Raw genomic sequence first — 15,816 nt, forward strand, 5'->3', positions numbered from 1 at the left:
GTGATACATTGCCACAGTGCTCCGGATCAGTGACAGGACTCAGATCAGAAGCAGCAGGTCTCATGTCATGTCTCTTATGCTAACTGGTGTTTGTCCCCTCTGGGACTGAGGGGGAGTCGGGAGAGAGGACGATTGTAGGGACACTTCCCCTCGTTCCCGTCTGCTTCGGCCCAAATTACTCCCCCTTTTTTCTCTCTTCACTCTTCCTTCCTCCTCTATCTCCTCCTCCTCCTGCTCCTCCTCCAGTGCTAGCAGGATAACATACCGCCTGTCTCTTGTTTGGATAAGTTAATGCTGAGATGACAGCCTCCATTCTGATGTATACCACCTGCCTTAGCCTCCAGCTGACCTCGTACTCCAGCTCCCAGTGCAGAGACATTCCAGTGCTGTTCTGGGCCTGTGTTTACACTGCAGAAGATTTCCCTGCTCTCCCTGTCTGTTCATCACAGTGGACACCCGCGGGCCTCTAGTCCAGTCATCCCCTTATTCTCAGGTTGCTCTGATGGAACAAAGAGAGCGAGAGCCTCAGAGATCCGCCAGAGGAAGTGTTGTGTTCAGGCGTTAGTGGACACTGGAGAGAAGATTCTTACAGTATCCAAACTCTACTACATTTAGAGAATCTATAGCGGGGGGAGGTCAGCGGACGGTTTCAGGCTCGGTCTCAGGAGGGGAGGCTTCTCCAGTCATTCAGATGCCAAGATCCTCCCACTCAACACTGTGAGAGCTCATGTGAACACCATGATCTCACTGCGCCTGCCCTTTAAATGAATTAGTGCTGTTGATTTACAGTTTAAGGCCATGTTATTTCCAAACTGAAAGATTGGCATCAAATGAAAAGAAGTTTTTCCTCTCAGAACTTGGACTAGTGTCTCTCAGTCACGTAGAGTCTGCTTATAGAAACTGAGCAGGGAAGGTGTTGTATAAAATCATAATTAGTTTGATTCAACATGTTATTCTCCCACTGACACTTGGCACCAGTGACCATTCTGTTGCTAAGACAACCACCAATGACACAGTTGAGCTAACATTTGTGACATTTTTCAAACATCAGTCAATGTTTCTAAATGTTGACAAGTTATCTGTTGCTACCTCTTAAATTTCAGCTGTTTTCTGATTGTTAATTTCTCGGTTTAGTTTTCCCAACTAGTCAGTTCAATGCTAACCAAGCTAACATTAACTGGTAGAGGCTTAGACTGTATACTAGCTGTCTGAGGCTAATGTGTTGCTAATACAACATCCAGAATAGCCAGCTAGCTCTTAATGAACTGTTGGGACAATTGTTATGTGTTGTAGTCTTTGTACAAACTGCTGACTTGTAGGTCACTTCTGGACTTAATGTTGATACTGTTTCTTATTTGAGAGACGCAGCGTGACAGATGGCTACAGAGTCTTTACTATTCCTATTACTTACAGTATTAATTAATTATTCAATAATAACAACTGGATTCAATTCACCAGGGCCCATCCATTGTCTGTAACTGCTTTATCCCTTTTATGGGGTTCAGGAGTTTTTGCTTGACACAGTCCCAGCTGTCTCTCGCCGAAGGCAGGGTAGCTACTCAATTTGCCAACTCATCACAGGCAGGTGAGCCTCTGACTCTGCCATGTAAGATGTCAACCACACATCAGGAGCAATTTAGGGTTCAGCATCTTGCTCAAGGACACTTTGACATGCAGCTCAGCTCAACGCAGCCTGGAGCTGGGATTTGAACCAGCGACCTTCGAAACACTAGCTGGCCTGCTCTACCCGCTGAGCTACAGCCGTCTCAATAGGGCCAAGCTGCTATGTATTAGCACATGAATCACTAATTCTGTCTATGTTAGAACATTAAACTTCAGTGTGAATGATTTTCATGCTCCACTTCTAACCATATTGGAAACATACTGAATGTTTAAAGACAAACATTTTTCCTCCAGAGTTATTTTCCTGCAGCCAGTGTTTGGTTTGTCCATTCCGGGCTACTGAGGAGACACGGCAGTGTAACATGGCGGACTCAGTGAAAGTGGATCTGCTCCCTCCGCTGATATAAAGGCTTCATGAATCTTATTTCTAGGTGAAACACTAATTAAAACATGAACCTTACATTCTTGCTTCATCCTACACATGGAACATTTTTACTCATGAGTGATCCTCATTTTACAGCTCTAAGCGTGTCTTTATAAATATTGAGAACTGAATGTGAAAATGTTGTGTTCAGGAAAGAATGCCTTCATGCAGGGCGGAAGTCAGCACTGAGGACATGGAGGTCGTGTCCACAGCATTGTTTCTGGGAATGTGTGGGCTGAGAGGGAGTTGATGTTGGTGGAGTTTCACATTGATTCATGTGTTTGTGGACTCAACATGCTGGTAGTAAGAAAATAAAAATAAAAATGTATAAAACAAAGATATTTGCTATGTTTCAACTAGATCTCCCTCCTAGTGATGTGGGAAAGGTTGTCAAAGATCATCGTATAAAGGGAGATAAAATAAGTAAAGAAATCATCACTCATTGTTGGGGGAGAATTTGATCTTATTTATGCATAAAATCCTGGATGCTGCTGCTGCTGAGGTGTCACAATTCAACCAATCAGCATTCACCACTGCAGTGACTTGCATCTGTACCTGGTTCACCTACCTACATTAATACTATGAGCATGTAAATGTCTCTTCAAGATCACTAAAGTCACTGTGGACATGGACACAACAGGAATTTAACGTTAACGTCTGTTTGTCACAGAATACATTTTCTTGGTGTGATTATTTGTCCAGTAGTTCTGTCTGGAGGGTTCTAACATAACTTCTAACTCAAAACAACACAAAATCAAAAAGCGTGGGGATTTCAGGAATGGGTCTCAGGATGAGAAGAGCTGCTCACACACTGTAACATGCTTCATGTTGTATGATTAAGTTCAGACAGCTGGTCTGAGGTGAGTGGTGACCACCTACGTGATCACACAGCAATATGACAGACACTCTGCTGCTGTCACGTTCACCACCTGCTCTGTTGATCGTCCCATGACTTAACAACTGTCTGAGCATGAGAGCAATCTGTGAACTGCTGTGTGTAAAGTAAACACAGTACATGGTAGGGATGTGTCTTTGTCTTTACATCAGGCCTGAGTGTCAGAGCAGCGATGAGCTGTAGTGTTCAATATCTGTTCACTGATTGGCTCCAACCAGCCTTAAATAATCATAGCTCATGGTGCCATGTGGAGATAAATACCATCATTTTGGAACAATCTTGTTATTCTGCAGAGAGGAGGCAGCTAACAGAAAGCATCAGTCTCAAGACAACCAATGAACACTGTCGCCATCAGGTGGTGAGAAGAACAAACTACACCTCTAAAGGACTCGAGCAGAAGGAGGCCTGAACAGCTGCCTCACCTGCTCATGCAGGTAAACCACACATAAAACACATCATTTGTCTTGTTATGTCTGTTATTTTGATTTATACCAAACCTACATGTGGAACCTGCTGATGAGACTGGTAATGAGATGACAATAAAAGAGATCTGACCACTCAGTTAAATGACTCAGATGCACATTTGTAGTGTTGTAAAGATTTTTGAAAGTATCAGTATTAAAACCATTTTTTTTTTTTAAATAAAAGTTTAGGCTGAATGTAAAATCAGAAAACAAAGTCGCCAAAACAGTCCTCGTTCTTGTACATTTACCACCTGTCGCCATCTGCAGGACTGATGGCGCCATCATGTGGCAATAACAGCAAGTACACACACACACACCTGAAGTAGCCCAAACACAGGCAGCAGTAACATTTAAATAAAATAATATTACATTTTGGAGGCTGTAGTTAATGGTGCTTATAGTTTATGACTGTATTAAGTGTAATATTCTGTCCATCCAATTTTCCTGCTAAAGTTCAAGGTGAGCTCTTTGTTAGCACAATTTATTTCACTGTGTAGGGATGCGTTACATCTGTTTCATATTTCTTCTGTGACAAGGATGCAGATGACAACACGTCCAGCAGTTTCTAAACTTTTAATGTAAAAGACAAAACAATACAGAATTTGATGACATGAGGTACAAAAACATGATGTTGCTCATTTGTCCTTCTCCTTCTGCTCCTTGTCCTTCTTGTCCTTCTCAGCCTTGGCCTCCTCGGCCTCGTGACGCTTGATAAGCTCCTCGACTTCTTTCTGTTTCAGCACCTTGATTTTGGTTTTTCCGTCTTCCCGTGTCAGGGTGGCAATTTCCACTGAAACAGTCAATGTGATACAGCATTATTTATTGTATACATCGAGCAGTAAAAATAAGTATGGCCAGTAATTAGTGAGTAACTGTCATCGTATGTTTAGAGGTCATAAACTGCTCCAACAGAGGAGTCACTGATGGTTTCACTTCACAGGGAACAAATCAGAAAATGCGAACAAAATAACAAGACAGTGCTTCCTCGGCTCACCTTTCTCAGCTGACAGCTTGCTGACATCCATTGTTTTGTTGAGGACTTTGACAGCCAAAGCCAGAGCCGAGGACAGACTCATCTCACCCTCTTTGTAGTCCTGCTTCAGCATGGACACTGCAGCCTGCGACAGAGAGGACAACATGTCACACATCAGACAGGAGAACCATGACATTAGGGATCAAACGATATAGATTTTTTAGGGCCGATGCCAATACCGATTTTTTTTTCCATCAGTCTTAGCCGATGACCGATATGGACTGCTGATTTTCCTCAGCCGATATTTAGAGCCGCTACTACATTTGCTCCCTCAATTTACATCACAAAAATTACACAATGATGATAACAGATGTTATGAGTCTCAATCTTAAAAAAAGGAACATTTATTGACATGACAAAAGGTGAGGTAGAACAAGAACAAGTAAACAATATTTAACAAATATTAAAATCAGGTGAGGTAGAACAGTGCTCTGTGAAATGCTGCCACACTGGATTGGTTTTCTTGCAGCTTCTCCAGCAACACGGAGCTGCCTGTGGATGCCTGTCTATCAATAACGCCAGATCGGCGAACACAGCAGCCCGCATCGGCCGATGCCGATACACTTTACAATGTTGCACTGAATATGTAAGCAGCATGGCTCCAGTTTAACATCTACAGAGAAATGTGTTGCAACAGAACAACAACAGGCCATCTTAAGAAAATCTCATGAAAAGAAAGTGTTATGTCATTTTCATTATCTCTCAAATGTCAGACGTACCGCGCTGTTGTTCCCAATACAGGTTGCCTTCCAGCCTCCATAGTTGCCGCTGGGGTCACTCTGGTACAACTGGAAGCCATAGTGTTTGTCCCAGCCCATGTACAGCAGAGAGACACCAAACGGCCTCTTCCCTGTAAAGATAAACCATACAGCTGCTACAGAGCACCAACATCCAGTTACAGAGATGAGAATACAAGTGTTTTCTTGCAGATATCTCTAAAAATTCACACTAGAAGTGTTAAGGCTCACAAAATCTTGATGCCAATAAAGACACACATTAAACCAGACTCTGCATCTTACCCCCAAACTGTGTGTACGCCTGCTTGATGTCACACAGGGCTGTGACCAGCTGCTCACAGGGTATCGGCTCCTGGTACTGCAATAAATATCTGAAGGGAAGCTCAACAGGTCAGTGGTTTTATGATGAATGTAAAGGACGTGTGAAATCTGAAGCATAAACATCAAGAAGAAGAAATACCTTCAAATTCACATTAATATCTGACATGCTAGAAGTTGGATGTAATTTCAGTACTGACGTGCTTCAGCAATGTTTAAGCTTGTAAGTAGGGAACTGTTTCTTTAAGCTTTTCTGTTAAAATTATTTCCTTTAGACACTGAAGATATTATACTCCATTTATTTAATAAAGTAAAATAAATGGAGTATAATTTTTTTTTGTTTCAGAGACATCTTTGTTTTAAACGAGTCAGCCTGCAGTAGGCTGACTCGTTTAAAACAAAAATGTCTCTGTAAAATATTCCAGACATCCAAAGCCTGAAAGGATTTTTAGGACAGACCTAAAATGTAATGGATAACCAGTTTTCCCTCTGAAACTCACCTCTGTGCAATTAGCCGCAGTTCGTTCGTCAGCACGTTAGCATCTGATGTGATCCCAGCAACACTGCAGGCCAAGTCACTAAACAGATAATCACATACAGGAGACAAAAGTACAGAGTTAGCCTAAAGAAAGGGAGGACTCATGATGCTATGGTGAGAACAGATAAGCGCTGGGAGCCTCCTGTCGTTCAGTTCACTCACTCATTGAGCTTGTAGATCTTCTCAGAGAAGAAAACCTCGTCGAGCAGTTTGTGAATGTTGCGTCTCTCTGCGGCTAACAGCACTCCATCATTTGCCAGAATCCCCAGACATGTTCCAGCATGACCGATTGCTTCCATTGCGTACTCCACCTGATAGAGGCGTCCTGTTAATTACAAGCACAGGGATATATTGATCAGACTTGTCAGTCGTGTGTCTAGTACATCATCATTGAGTTGTCTCAGCTGTCACTGACTGTTGAGTGCCACGAGATGTGGCTGAAAGCATTAAGAACATGTTGAGTGTAAAATATTTTGTCAAATTACTGTCATAAGGATCATGAGGAAACATTTATCTCAAATCAGGTTCAGTATGTTAATGGTCTAAACTTTTAGACACCCTGTTGATTATGAACCCACACATCATAAATAAACGTTGTTCAACTGGCAGAACTGTACTTTTGAGGAACGATATGTGCTTTTAAATATAATGTTATAGTGCAGGCATGTTGGACTTGAATTTCTAGCACCATCACTCAGATCATCCGTGAGGTTCCTCAGAGACTGGACTTACCCTCCGGGGAAAATATGGTTGTTCGGGAATCATATCTACGAGACTGAGCAACAAGAAACAAAGAGTTAGTTGACAAAACAGGACTTATGACAAATCAAAGTGTTGCATATTTAAATAAAAATTATGTGAGATATTTCTACATCAGCTACCTACCATTTTCTCACGCCGCTGAAGCTTTCCTGCAAAACACAACAGCAGTAATGAGGTTCGACACCAGAGACAGAGAGAAGAAGACGTTTCAGCCGGCAGGCATTATCTCCTTTTCCGCTAACGTTACATTTAAGACTGTACAGCCGATCTCCATCATTTATGTGCTCACACGCACATTCACAATATAATGCGGCGCTAACGCTCCACTTTTCTGCCTCAGTTCATGGCAGGTAGCCGAGCTATGCTAAGCTATGCTAACTGCTGCTGAACGGAATGAATCTGCAATATCTGAGCAAGCTAGCTCGTTAGCATGCTAGCTAGCTAGTTCGAAATGAGGAAGGTTCCTCTAACCGGACAAAGTCAAACCGAACTTACACCCGAACATTGTGACAGGATTAAACAGTGACATAGTAAATAGGTAATTAAAACACACATTACCTTGTGTGAAAGAGTCTAAGTTGTCTTTTTCCCCTCACACACTTTTGGGTCCACTACTTTCAGTTTAATGTTTCCTCACACACTCGCCGGGACCCTGCGGAGGTGCAGCGGCTGCTCAGCAGCACCACCCTCCGGTGGGAGGACCGCTAATTACGTCACTATGTCCCGCAGTGACAGAATGCCACAGGTAAAGAGTAATGTAACTTCGTGTGCAGGCCAACAAATTAATCATAAGGACTGCCATAATTTATTATTATTATTATTATTATTATTATTATTATTATTATTATTATTATTATAATAATAATAATAATAATAATAATAATAATAATAATAATGGAGATTGATAAATAAACAAGAAAAATAATAAATCAAACAAGATTAATGTGTGTGTGTGTGTGTGTGTGTGTGTGTGTGTGTGTGTGATGTTCTCTATTTAGACTATACATCTTAAATGTTATAAGAACTTAACTTTGTACTGTACATTGTACGTTTATTTACTTCCAGTTGTTTGTACCTGCACCAGAGATAATCTTGCAGTTCCACTCCAGCGTCGGTAATGGGCAGTACTGAGACACGTGAACGCATCATGACGTGTAAGACAAGAGAAAAAGAAGCTCCGCCGGGTGTCATTGGTCCATTCAGCAGCGTTTGAATGAACGGGACGCTAACTGAGCTTATTAGCAGGAGGAAGCTAACTCCCATGTCGTTTTAATGTGTTTTAAACAATTGAATAACGATACTCAGAGCAGCATATAATTTAATCTGCTGGTGATGACACGGCGCTTCTGGTCTGACTGACATTACGGAAATGAAGTAAACTGAAATCAACATCTGTTCGAAGAGGTAAGTGTTTGCTAGTCATACCGATGCTAACGCTACAACTCAACTCTGCTTTAGTGTTTAGCTACAAGCTCAAACCACACCAACACATCCAGCAGGAGACACCCTTCATTATACATCTCATGTTGTCATGTCTGGTTCTCTGCTGGATGCTATCAGTGTCGTTAGCTAACACACATCTCGTACTTCCGTAGCGCTCGGCTCGGGAACATGGTGTCCTCTGACTGGTTTTGCCTTTGGGGTCAAACACAAACTGGTGTTGCTGGTTAAAGGTGTTAAGTTACTGGGTGAAGACATCTGTAAGAACACAGTCATATCATCGACATGCCTCGCTGCTTTAGCCAAAGCTGCTTAAATCTGTAAATCAGCGTCGTTAGCTTTAGCCAGCTAATTTGTCCTGCACCGTGACCCTTGATCTCCCACCGACAGATGAATGGAGAAACATATCATTGATCAAGGAGAGATTATCGAATAGCCAGAGTGAATGTTGGGACGTTATGTCTCAGGACTGGATTCAACTGCACGAGTGCTGGCAGTGTTTGGGTGCAGCACTTCAGAGGGTTGTGTTCATATTATTTGGATGGTAATAATGATGGAGCAATCTAAAATTAAATTGTTGAAATTACAGCGTTGGAGGTTTATTTTATTTAAGTTCTGTTATCTATTGTCCATCATCAGACCTGATTAGGTTGTGCTGCAGCTGCTGTAAAGAGCAGAGGGGTTGCTGGGTGGATGATCAGGATGCGGATGAGGGATGGTGTTCACCTTTTTCCACTTCTTCAGTTTGTTGTAACACTAAGAATTGCATGTCTCTCTAGTAGTATTTAAGTTCAGTAAAAAGACTTGACAAGGAAACTCTTGGCTTTAACACAACAGTTCTTATTAGTGCGATGGAATATTACACCCCCCCTGCCACACACACACACACACACAAAAAGTTAGTAATTTAGTATGAACTTCTTTTCTAACTCCATCTCATGTTATGATTAGTGGATGAAGTCTGCTCAGTTTCCATTGAGATGTCAAACCGTAAACACTGAACTCCCAGGCTTGATACAAACTAGTGACCGTTGTGTTGCTGTTTCTGCCATCAGGCGGGAGTCAATCTGATGAGGGGGAACCTACAGCTGTCAGGATGCAGCAGAAAAGGAACATCCAGATCATCGAGTGGGAGGACCTGGACAAAAGGAAGTTCTACTCCTTTGGGGTGTTCATGACGATGACCATCCGGGCCACCGTCTACCCAGCCACACTCATCCGCACTCGTCTGCAGGTGCAGAGGGGCAAATCACTCTACAGCGGCACCTTTGACGCCTTCTTCAAGATCCTGCAGTCGGAGGGTGTTCGAGGCCTTTATCGTGGCTTCATGGTGAACACCTTCACACTCATCTCAGGCCAGGCTTACATAACCACCTATGAGCTGGTGAGGAAGTACGTCGCCCAGTACTCTGAGGACAACACAGTTAAGTCACTGGTGGCGGGCGGCTCGGCCTCCCTGGTCGCTCAGAGCATCACTGTTCCGATAGATGTGGTCTCTCAGCAGCTGATGATGCAGGGCCAAGGGGAGCACCTCAGCCGCTTTCGACTCAACTCAACAGAGGCTGGAAAGTCAAAAAAAGTGTTTGGCCAAACCAGGAACATTATGGTGCAGATCTTTGCTGCTGATGGTTTGCGGGGCTTCTACAGGGGATACGTGGCTTCTTTACTCACCTACATCCCGAACAGTGCTGTCTGGTGGCCTTTTTATCACTTCTATGCTGGTAAGGGGCTTGAAGCTAGTTGCACCTTCTCTTAAGTCCTTGATCTTGTGTTTTGCCATGTGTTCTCTGTGTCTACGTTCCTAGTAAGTTTCTTTTTCTTTATGGAGTGTGGATTCTCTGGTCCTCTCCATGTGTTTAATCAGGCATCTGTATGTGTCATTTTCTGCAGAGCAACTCTCCAAACTGGCTCCCAGTGACTGCCCTCATCTGGTCCTACAAGCCATGGCCGGACCTCTAGCTGCTGCTACGGCCTCAACTGTCACCAACCCGATGGATGTGGTCAGAGCCAGAGTTCAGGTAAACTTCAAAATTTTCTGTTTGAGATGTAGTCAGTAGCTTAGAGATCAATGAGTTATTGTGTCAAGGCTTCAAGAAATTATTTGTTTGTTCTGTCATATGGAAAAAGATGCCTTAAAATGCACCGTCCTCTGTGTTCAGTTAGATATTTTTTCAATAGTTGATGAATGTCAATTATTAATCAGCTGTCTTTTTATGTGTAAATGAAGTTTCAAGCCATTCATATGACTCATCTGTAATGTGCATGTATTGGCGTGGGAAGCTTTTCCCTTCCAATTTGTGCTGCATTAGAAATGGTTCACAAACTGAGTGATATTGTGAAGAAGAGTGTATAAATACATATTGTGTGAATGAAGGTATTGATTGATACAAAAACTATGACTGGAAGGTTCCAGAAGGTACGATATGATTGATCTAAATGAAAGAGACGTACAGTTTTGTGCAGGAATGTGCAAACGTTTAAATCGTGTTGCAAAGAATATCTGGACTGTTAAAGATGTTGTGAGAACATGAAGCTGCAGACAGGTGCAGAAGAATCTCAGCAGAGGAAGTCGGTCTTCTTCATGTTGCTTTTAGGACCACAGATATACCCTCAATAAGAAATGTTGTTTAAAAGTTAATGGATGCTCTTAAAGGCTTTATACCGCAGCTCAAATGTTATTTTAAATTGAGAATCTTTTTTTAAAATGGGCAACTGTTAAGTTAATTCAACACATTTTCAGGTAGTTAAGAAATTATTCTAAATGTGTAATGCTTAAATCAACTGATGTTGCTCGTCTACATACAATTAAATGACCAAATTAAGAGTAACCATGAACGCACCTTCCACTGTCTCACTTTTACATATTCAGTTCAGGACCAGGACCAGGCTATGGATGAGTGACCACAAAATGGCCACACAAATCTGAAATGTGCTGATCTGCACACGCCTGGGGATGATTCCTATTTTTTCTCCTGCAATGTACAGCAACACTTAAGCATTTGTTGAAGCCCAAATGTGCAAAACTTGTGTTTTTGTAGATGGCTATAATGTACATAACCATTTGAAAATAACGAGTGTTGTGCTTGTTGTAATAACTCATGGTTCTCTGCACCTTGTGGTTCTAAAATAACTTGCGCTGTGTGTGTTTGTTAAGGTTGAAGGGAGGACCTCGGTCATCGAGACGTTCAGGCAGCTGATCAGAGAGGAGGGCTGTTGGGGATTGACCAAAGGACTGTCGGCACGCATCATCTCATCCACTCCCACTGCCATCGTCATGGTGGTCGGCTATGAGACGCTAAAAAAACTGAGTTTGCGACCGGAGCTGGTGGACTCGAGACACTGGTAGAAGATACTGGGACAGAACATATTTGGACCACGTGCCATTTTAGCCCTGGATGTTGACTTCCTGTGAAGACACTGGATGAAGGAAACACTTAATGACAGCCTGGGGGACAAAATGGAGTCAACAGCTGTGTGTAACACTGTTAAACATGTACGTATGTGTCCATGCCAACATACTGTTGCAGATACCTAATACCTAAAGAATAGATCTACATTCAATTTGATTGTGTTGCTGCTGAACAGGGTTGTCCTTTTTAGTGCATTTGGAAGTAGTTTAATTTCTGGAAGACGATCTTAAAGGATTAATTTCATCAGCGTCTCTGCTGTGGAGAAAAGCAGAATTGATTGTCTGTAAATACCCAACAGTTGATAACCAGCCACATGGTTACCATAGTGACTGTAGTTGTGCCGGGCCCCCATTAAAACTAGGCTTTGGTCAGGGTTTGGAGAACGGCAGTTAAACTCATGATGACGCATTCACATCAGCAGTAATCACATTTCTCACAAGTGTTTATTTCCTCTCGCTCACTAAGCAGGCGCCTCTGTCCGTTGTGCAGTTGCTTTTTCTTGGCCTTTTTTAATTTGCTGCCTTCATGGAGAGATCAAGACAAACAATCAGCTGTTTGTTGTAGAGGCTGAATGTGCGTGAGAAGAACAGTAGCTTTTAGAATCTGTGTTGTGTTTAATTTAATTTACGGTTGTAGTGTAGCTGCTCAGTCAAAATAAATGAGGTTCCTCTAAAAACAGAAGACATGCAGTACAGTATTTTATCACATTTCTGGAACATACTATGAAGATGTTTTTAAATGGCTGATTTTCTGATATGGCAGATTTTGGTATCAGAAGTGTTTGAGTGGACGTCATTGGCTGAATTGAATCTCAGAACCCGCCAGTAGTCTATAGTCTGATATTGTTTGGGTTTATATCCAATGTAACCTTGTTCACATGCAGATAACTTTATAGAAACAAGCCAAAAGGTTGTCTGGACCTTTTGGAAGTTGTAATCAGACTACAATCAGTGACCTGTTCATGGAAGAGTAAGTCTCGTCCGGATATCCATTAACTGGATCTCCACAGGCTACATCGAATTAAAAATGGTGATATATGGTGGTTAGATTAAAGGCAATGTGATGGTGTAATGGCAGCCATGATGTGGAGCAAAGGGACAGTGTTTCTGTTGATCTGCTTCAGAGAGGCTGAAGGACACTGACAGAGATGCTTCTTCCCTGTTGAGAAAGTAAATGTTGGAGTGCAATAATGTAAATGTTTGATCATTTGTGATTGTATATTTGTTGTTAATTGTTTGAATAACATGTCTTAAAGAAATATGTTGTACCTAACTTATTGTCTTGACGTTGTTTTGGGTTTATGACCACAGAAGTGTCCGGACTTCAAACTTTCATAATATGTTGAGTTTTTCCTCCACATGTTCGCACCGACTGTTTTTTGTTTTTGTAACTTGGCTTTCAGGTGAAGGTGAATCTTTTCTGAATAACATGAAAACCAGATGTTGATGATTAACATATGGTTTGTAGAGCTGATCACATGTTGTGACTACAGATTTTTTCATCAGAGAGTAAGGAGAGTGTGACTGAATGAAGCCATAAAGTCAGATCATGTTTTATAAGCTTGTATTTAAACATGCTCAGGCTCTGACAGATACTAGGTGACCTCTAGAACACTTTGTAGAATCACTTGCAGTTTTAAGTTTTCCTGCAGTAACACACTTGTTCGTCCTCTTCATCGTTAAAAAGGCATTTTCACTAAAACCCTTCATCAGTGAGAACATCTGTAATAAGGTTGACTGCAGTCTGGAATTTTTTAAAATTTTCCTTCCAGTAACAAAGTGTGATCATGTTGTTGGAGAGCCACAGAGTTGACTCTCCTGTTGTCCATCTGATCGACAGTCATGTGTAGTGTCTGTGGTTTCACATCGTGTCGTCTCAGTGAGTCCTGGTTCATCTGTTCAGTCAATAAAACATCACTGCTGCATGAAGTCACTTTGTTTTTTGTTGTTTTCCAGTCAGATTAAGTTACTGAACCTATGTGTTGTACAAGATTTACAATGTTAAATGAAGAGTGGATGTGCTGTCACGTATCTCTGCATCTTTCAGATGTCACCTCACGAACATGTGACGACTCATCATAATGATGCTTTGGGACGGCGTCCGACAATCCCACATGCTCAATAGTTGATGACTAGCACCTTTAAAGAGATGGGAGGTGAGATTACCTGGACACTATGAGCAGACTGACGTGTTCTCTAAGTGTTAAAACATGAAAGCCAGATCCCTGTAAAAAAAAAAAAAAAAAAAGTCTTTAGGAAATTATAAACACCTTTTAAGTACATTTTACTGTTTGATACAAACATTATACTGAGGTTCAGCAGCAGGTCTATAGAAAGTGTCTGTGTGACTGCAACATTGAGGAGAGACAACCTGTTCCTGTCCTCTCCTGGGAGGACAAATGTGATTCTGTGACCCCATAATTTAACGTGTCTCATCGATGTTGTGTTACTGACACTGACGCTGACGCCAGAGTATCTCATGTTAGGTAATGAGATAAAAGCATCTACTGAGGCAAAGTCGGCCACATTTAAATCATGTCTGTCCTGATCATGAGGACATCCCCACAGTCAGTACGATTGTTCACACAGTTAAATGTGAAATACAAGATTCAACCTGCAGGGACATTGTGACGATTCCGCAGTTGTCAAAATATAAGGAACATAAATGTGTTCATGAAGTACAGGATATAGGGTTAGTTGTATAGAGATACAGTTATAGTCTGTTGTGATTAAAAACTCATGTACAAATCCAACAAAAGAGACTGTTTTCTTTATTTCTTTGTGATCTACAACATGTTCTCTCTGTTTCAGATACATTTTAGAATCTAAATCCCAACGCTATATCTAAACATCAACCATCACGGTCTAAACAAGATTCATTGCCAACACAGACAGACGGTTTGTTAATGTCTTGTGTACTGCACGTTTTATGACGCATAAAAAAAATCAAGTCAATGCTGCTGCAATAAAAATGAAAGGAAATGGTCTGTTGTTCATTCGGTGGGTCACAGAGAGCAGCAGACTCATGTTCTGCTCTGTGCTGCGCTGAAACGTTCAAGAAAAGCACAGACAGACAAACCTGATGATGAATGAAACAAAAGAGGAGGCCTGCTGAAGACGGAGGAGGTTTTTCTTTTGCTGACAATCGCGCTGGGATGACGGAGTACTCCCTGTTCTCTCTATACATTGATTATCAAGTGATGTCCGGGAGGCGCTTTGTCAGAAAGATTGATGAAGGGCTGTCAGAGAGGAAACAAATCTGACTCGGAAGGGCCTCCGACTCTCATGGGTGTCATGGTGTGTGTGTGTGTGTGTGTGTGTGTGTGTGTGTGGCAAGAGGCAGAAGTCAAAACATGAACAGACGTGAGAATTACATAAAGCAGAAAAGGACAAAAAGGTGAGAGAGCTTTCATTATTTCTTCTCATCAGCAGGAGTGAAATGATGACAGAGGTTTGCAGGACACTGAGCGTGGAGACCAACACGCTTCACATTTTTAATAAGTTGGTCCAATAACAATACTTATCCAGATGTATATTTGAACAGTTTATGGTTCGAGGCCATGAAATTATCTCCTCCTCATGTGATTTCAGCGTGAATGATCCAGAAAAATCCAGTCGTCATTTGTTAATGCACAATGGTCTTCTGAAGGTCAGCTGAAGTGAACGTGAGGCTCTAGCAGTGTGAGGTTGTGTTCTCATGTATACTTTATACTTCATATATTATGGATTTTGCAAAACAGACGTTACCCTCTGCGTTCTGCCCTAACTGTGTTTCTATCTGTGTGGTGATGCCAACATCAGCTCCATATGGATGGGCCCAGTGCTGTTCAGTGTGATGAGCCTGTGTCTGAAACAAGATCAGCAATAATGGAGGACTAAAGTTTAATGTACAGTCAGTCTTGAATCAGTTTATTACATATAGAATAAACACAATATGCACGTTAAAACATACATCTACCTTCTGCTGCTGGGAGGATCTCTATCACAAGAGCACAGAAGATGTCGGCCCAAGCATTGTGTCTACAGGGAGGACGAGCTGCTGATCAGTCAGGTGCAGTCTGAACTTCTGGAGGACTGAACAGTCTCATCAGATCCTGCTCTGATGTGGAGCCGCTGACTGATGGGAGGAGAGTTCATAGTAAAACTGTTGGGATTAAGAAGTGGCTTTATCTT

General features: G+C 41.9%; 2 protein-coding genes across 2 annotated transcripts; one reads left to right on the forward strand and one right to left on the reverse strand.

The window, feature by feature from the left end:
* Positions 1–3,960: 3,960 nt before the first annotated feature.
* On the reverse strand, positions 3,961–7,483 carry LOC119018797 (proteasome subunit alpha type-4-like). Its single transcript, XM_037096773.1, has 9 exons — positions 7,353–7,483; positions 6,918–6,943; positions 6,765–6,807; positions 6,195–6,357; positions 5,995–6,072; positions 5,459–5,547; positions 5,159–5,289; positions 4,401–4,524; positions 3,961–4,196 (listed from the first exon to the last, which is right to left on the reverse strand). The coding sequence occupies exons 2-9, from the start codon at positions 6,918–6,920 to the stop codon at positions 4,042–4,044; spliced, it is 786 nt and encodes a 261-aa protein (XP_036952668.1). The 5' UTR covers positions 6,921–6,943; positions 7,353–7,483; the 3' UTR covers positions 3,961–4,041.
* A 472-nt stretch (positions 7,484–7,955) lies between these two features.
* Positions 7,956–13,572, forward strand: LOC119018479 (solute carrier family 25 member 44-like). The gene is made up of 4 exons (XM_037096161.1): positions 7,956–8,198; positions 9,290–9,955; positions 10,125–10,252; positions 11,389–13,572. Exons 2-4 carry the CDS (start codon positions 9,331–9,333, stop codon positions 11,578–11,580), a joined length of 945 nt encoding a protein of 314 aa, XP_036952056.1. The 5' UTR covers positions 7,956–8,198; positions 9,290–9,330; the 3' UTR covers positions 11,581–13,572.
* The last annotated feature ends 2,244 nt before the right edge of the window (positions 13,573–15,816 follow it).

Source organism: Acanthopagrus latus, chromosome 4, assembly GCF_904848185.1.
Source record: "Acanthopagrus latus isolate v.2019 chromosome 4, fAcaLat1.1, whole genome shotgun sequence".
Classification (NCBI taxonomy): domain Eukaryota; kingdom Metazoa; phylum Chordata; class Actinopteri; order Spariformes; family Sparidae; genus Acanthopagrus; species Acanthopagrus latus.

Bases quoted from the DNA above. Each gene is read 5' to 3' on its own strand.
- LOC119018797 (XM_037096773.1), bottom strand. The intron at 5,290-5,458 runs GTAAGATGCAGA...TTATCTTTACAG, and splicing joins GGCGTACACACAGTTTGGGG to GGAAGAGGCCGTTTGGTGTC. The intron at 4,197-4,400 runs GTGAGCCGAGGA...TGACTGTTTCAG, and splicing joins CAAGCTGTCAGCTGAGAAAG to TGGAAATTGCCACCCTGACA.
- LOC119018479 (XM_037096161.1), top strand. From the start codon at position 9,331: ATGCAGCAGAAAAGGAACATCCAGATCATCGAGTGGGAGGACCTGGAC. The intron at 9,956-10,124 runs GTAAGGGGCTTG...CATTTTCTGCAG, and splicing joins TTTTTATCACTTCTATGCTG to AGCAACTCTCCAAACTGGCT. The intron at 10,253-11,388 runs GTAAACTTCAAA...GTGTTTGTTAAG, and splicing joins TGGTCAGAGCCAGAGTTCAG to GTTGAAGGGAGGACCTCGGT.